The sequence below is a fragment of the Priapulus caudatus genome, unplaced genomic scaffold, assembly GCF_000485595.1.
Source record: "Priapulus caudatus unplaced genomic scaffold, Priapulus_caudatus-5.0.1 Scaffold479, whole genome shotgun sequence".
NCBI lineage: Eukaryota > Metazoa > Priapulida > Priapulimorpha > Priapulimorphida > Priapulidae > Priapulus > Priapulus caudatus.
Window position 1 is genome coordinate 221509 of NW_014577540.1, and position 3952 is coordinate 225460.

The 3952-nt window shown below is 48.1% G+C and overlaps 1 protein-coding gene across 1 annotated transcript; it reads left to right on the forward strand.

Annotated features, from left to right (window-relative positions):
• The first annotated feature begins 346 nt into the window (after positions 1-346).
• On the forward strand, positions 347-3866 carry LOC106810863. The gene is made up of 4 exons (XM_014814331.1): positions 347-554; positions 867-963; positions 1857-2017; positions 2388-3866. The coding sequence occupies exons 1-4, from the start codon at positions 368-370 to the stop codon at positions 2417-2419; spliced, it is 477 nt and encodes a 158-aa protein (XP_014669817.1). The 5' UTR covers positions 347-367; the 3' UTR covers positions 2420-3866.
• The last annotated feature ends 86 nt before the right edge of the window (positions 3867-3952 follow it).

A 3952-nucleotide genomic window follows, 5' to 3' on the forward strand; every position in this document is an offset into this window, starting at 1 on the left:
TGCACCACTACGTGCACAATACCAGTTCACTACCTGTACAATACCAGCATTAAACCTGTACCATACCAGTGCACCACTACGTGCACAATACCAGTTAAATATTTGTACAATACCAGCATTAAACCTGTAAAATACTAGTTCACTACCTGTACAATACCAGCATTAAACCTGTACCATACCAGTGCACCACTACCTGTACGATACCAGTTAAATATTTGTACAATACCAGCATTAAACCTGTACAATACTAGTGGCTAGTACTGCTACTACTACCTAGCACTACTACTATGTGGCGTCATCTAGCAACGTGCGTGACCACGTCGTTTGTTGTCGTCGTCATCAGGAGACGGAGCGCACCGCTCTGGCGATGTGTGCGGAGATGGGAGCCGTGCCCGGCGGCAGCGCCCTGCAGAAGTTCAAGTTCTCCATTCCCTTCATGAAGTTCCGCAGCGCGGCGCGTGTCGTCATAGCGATACATCGTCTGCAGTCCCTCGTGGCGACAACGAAACAGCTAACGGCGGGAGGCGGTGGTGGTGACACCGAGATGCAGAACGGTAGGAGGCAGGGCGATGCTCGCGTGCGTGAGTGCGTGAGTGAGTGCGTGCGTGCGTGCGTGCGTGCGTATACGTACGTGTGTGCATGCATGTACGTTTAGGTGTGCTTACGTGTTTAGAAGTTTATTGGTATAATGTTAGCAAAAGATTTCAATTCTATTCTCGGAATTCTATGTCATTACTATCATTATAACTATTATTATTATTATTATTGTTACCATCATCTTCATCATTATTATTTCTACTTGAATGGTCTCAGTGCTGTGAGTGTGAGTGTACAATCAATGTTTGTCTTTTCTGTCATGTGTACAGGTGAGTCAGCTGTGATCTATGACCTGAGCATGACAGGTGACACTACACCTGTGAGGGACAGGACACAGGTGCGACGACATCGAGTGACAAGTGACAGGTAAGCTGCGTCGTGGGATCATAATTATAACAGCAGAAACAACAGCTGCAACAACCACAACAACAACAACCACAGCAACAACCACAACAACAACAACCACAGCAACAACCACAGCAACATCGACAACAACAACTACAGCAACATCGACAACAACAACAACAACCACAACAACAACAACAACCACAACAACAACCACAACAACAACAACAACAACAACAACCACAGCAACAACCACAGCAACAACAGTAACAACAGCAACAACAACAACAACAACAGCAACAACAACAACAACAACAACATCGACAACAGTAACAGTAACAACAATAACAACAACAACAACAACAACAACAACAACAACAACGGTAACAGTAACAACAATAACAACAGCAACCACAGCAACAGCAGCAACATCGACAACAACAGCCCCAAAACAACATGCTCACGTTATCAGTATCAAATCGTGGCTTTGAACGATATCTCATGGCTCATGATATCTGCATGTTTGCAGTAACAGCGCGCGTGCTTGCATCCCTGTAACCCAGGGCCACACGCCCAAGCATCGTGCCCCCGAGTTCTCACTCGCACTCGCGCGTTCCCACTCACGGCCATCAGGCGAACAGCCGAGCAGCTGCTGATTTATATTTCTCGCTCTACAACCATGTAACGTTGAAATAATGTTTGATGTAGAAGTGATGAATCAGAAGAATCCAAAACTTGTGTGATAACCGGAATAGACTTTAATAACTGCTCGCACACAGTGTGTCCATCTTGCACAAAGACAACGTGCGCGCGCGTGTGCTTCCTCTCACGACCACGCCCAACCTCGCTGACTAATTCATGCAACACCTGCAAAAAACACATGTTACGACCACGCCGCGTGTGTTTCCATCTAGGATCATGGCGAGCCGGGGGACAGGCAGCAGCCCCGCGTACGCGTCGCTGGCCGGACGACAGAGGCCGAGGCCATCGTCGACGGGGGCAGCCTCCAGCTACGGCTCATCCTACACAGACGACTACCTCCAGCGTCTCGGCCGCATGCGCGAACACATAGCAGGTGAGTAGCGCCCTCTATAGTAGCAGGTTAGCGCTCTCTATAGCAGGCTAGCGCCCTCTATGTAGGAGCATGTAATAGGTTAGCGCCCTCTATAACTGTTAGGATGAATCGACCCAACTGCTATAGCAGGCGAGCGCCCTCTATAACTGTCTGTTTGGTCGATGTGGGAGCATGTAATAGATTAGCGCCCTCTATAACTGTTAGATCGAACGTGAGATCGTATATCAGGTTAGCGTCTTCTACCAGATCGCCTTGCCGCTCGTGTGGCGCCATCTGTTGTGTAGCATGAGCGGTTCGTCGCTGCAGGTGACGCTGGTGTTAAGCCACTTCTAACTGGTCGCTCATGTACGCCGCACACTATGTGTTTCAGGAGCAGCTATCGCGGGCGGTTACAAGAAGTGAGAGCGATGGCAGGAGAGAGAGAGAGACGGACGGTCGCCACTGCGTGCTGTAGCCTCGTCGACGCCACGTCGCTGCAATTCTCTCCTTATCGATGCCATCGTCGATCCGCGCCTTGCATTTGCGACCGGAAGTGAGACCGATGGCAGGAGAGAGAGAGATGGACGGTCTTCAATCTTACGAGATTGCATCTTACGAGATTCAATCTTACGAGATTGCATCTTACGAGATTCAATCTTACGAGATTGCATCTTACGAGATTCAATCTTACGAGATTGCATCTTACGAGATTCAATCTTACGAGATTGCATCTTACGAGGCAGATTGCCGTGCAGCGACCGGCGTTCGCGAATTTTCGTTTTTCCGCGTGTGAAGTTAGTTTCAGGAATCTGGCGATGACGACTTGGCAAGCGTGATCGACCTTGTGTTTGCTGCGGGCGTTCTGATTTGCGGCATCCGCCCTCCTCGGCTCATTGCTGCGTCGTGTTAGCGAGTGGCGACGTCGATTTTTTTCAATTGTACAGAGAGCGCGATTTGTGGCGGCGTAGTGTTTAATTTTTGGGGGTTATTTGCATTGTTTATCGATCGCACAGAAGTATTTTGTATTTACAACTGTATGGGTTTCGTCTAATGGCTAGAGAGGAGGTTCGCATTTATTAACGAGTAAGATTAATTAGTGATACGGTTAATAACTTGCCACCACGCATTTAATTTATGCCTGATTAATAGCTCTTCTGTGTAAGGGGGCACGGCGAGCGATGCAGTGCTTATTACAAGAGATGCGCTAATGCTCCTGGCTTTTGCCTGCGCGTGCATGTGGCGCCATCTGGTGTGCAAAATAAATAAAGATGGAGAGGCGATGTAATGGAACATTCCCTGTAACTGGTAATGAACCGGCTGTCACATGCCAGGGGGCTGGATCTTGCTCTACTAAGCTTGTGAACTCGTGTCGTGCTACACCCGATCGAATCTTACTGGAAGTCGGTAGGAACGATTTAAAATCTGCGTATAAAATCTGCGCATTCTCGCTGTTGGTTCATGCTTACTGTTAGCAGACATTTAGTGTACAATAGATGGGGTGTGTAGAGAGGGAATGTCGGCGTGTAGTCGTAATCACCTGCAGGCTGATTAGCAACCAAACCTGAATCAGTTCATGAGGAAGCAAAGACTAAACTTCATTCCCCGTACTCGTCTGTCTTTCCGACACCGCGAAAATGTATGTGTCGCGTAAAGTGGTTCCCATGGTGACAGATACGCATGTTGCTCTTGTGTTTATCTGCTAGAGGGCGCGGGGAGCAATAACCCTGGTGGCACACGTTGTGTCTGACGGTGATGTAACCCATTGTTTCGACGCGGCATTTATAAGCTAGCTTTAAGGAAAGCGTAATTTGTGGTGATACTTGACAAAACTGTATTTTTTAAATAAAATGCTTATGCTGCAGTTATGTTACGTCTGTGTTTTTAGCTCATCTGACATAGTCAGATGCAGCTTGTAGAATCGCACGATCGTCCGTCCGTGCGTCCGTCCGTGCGTCC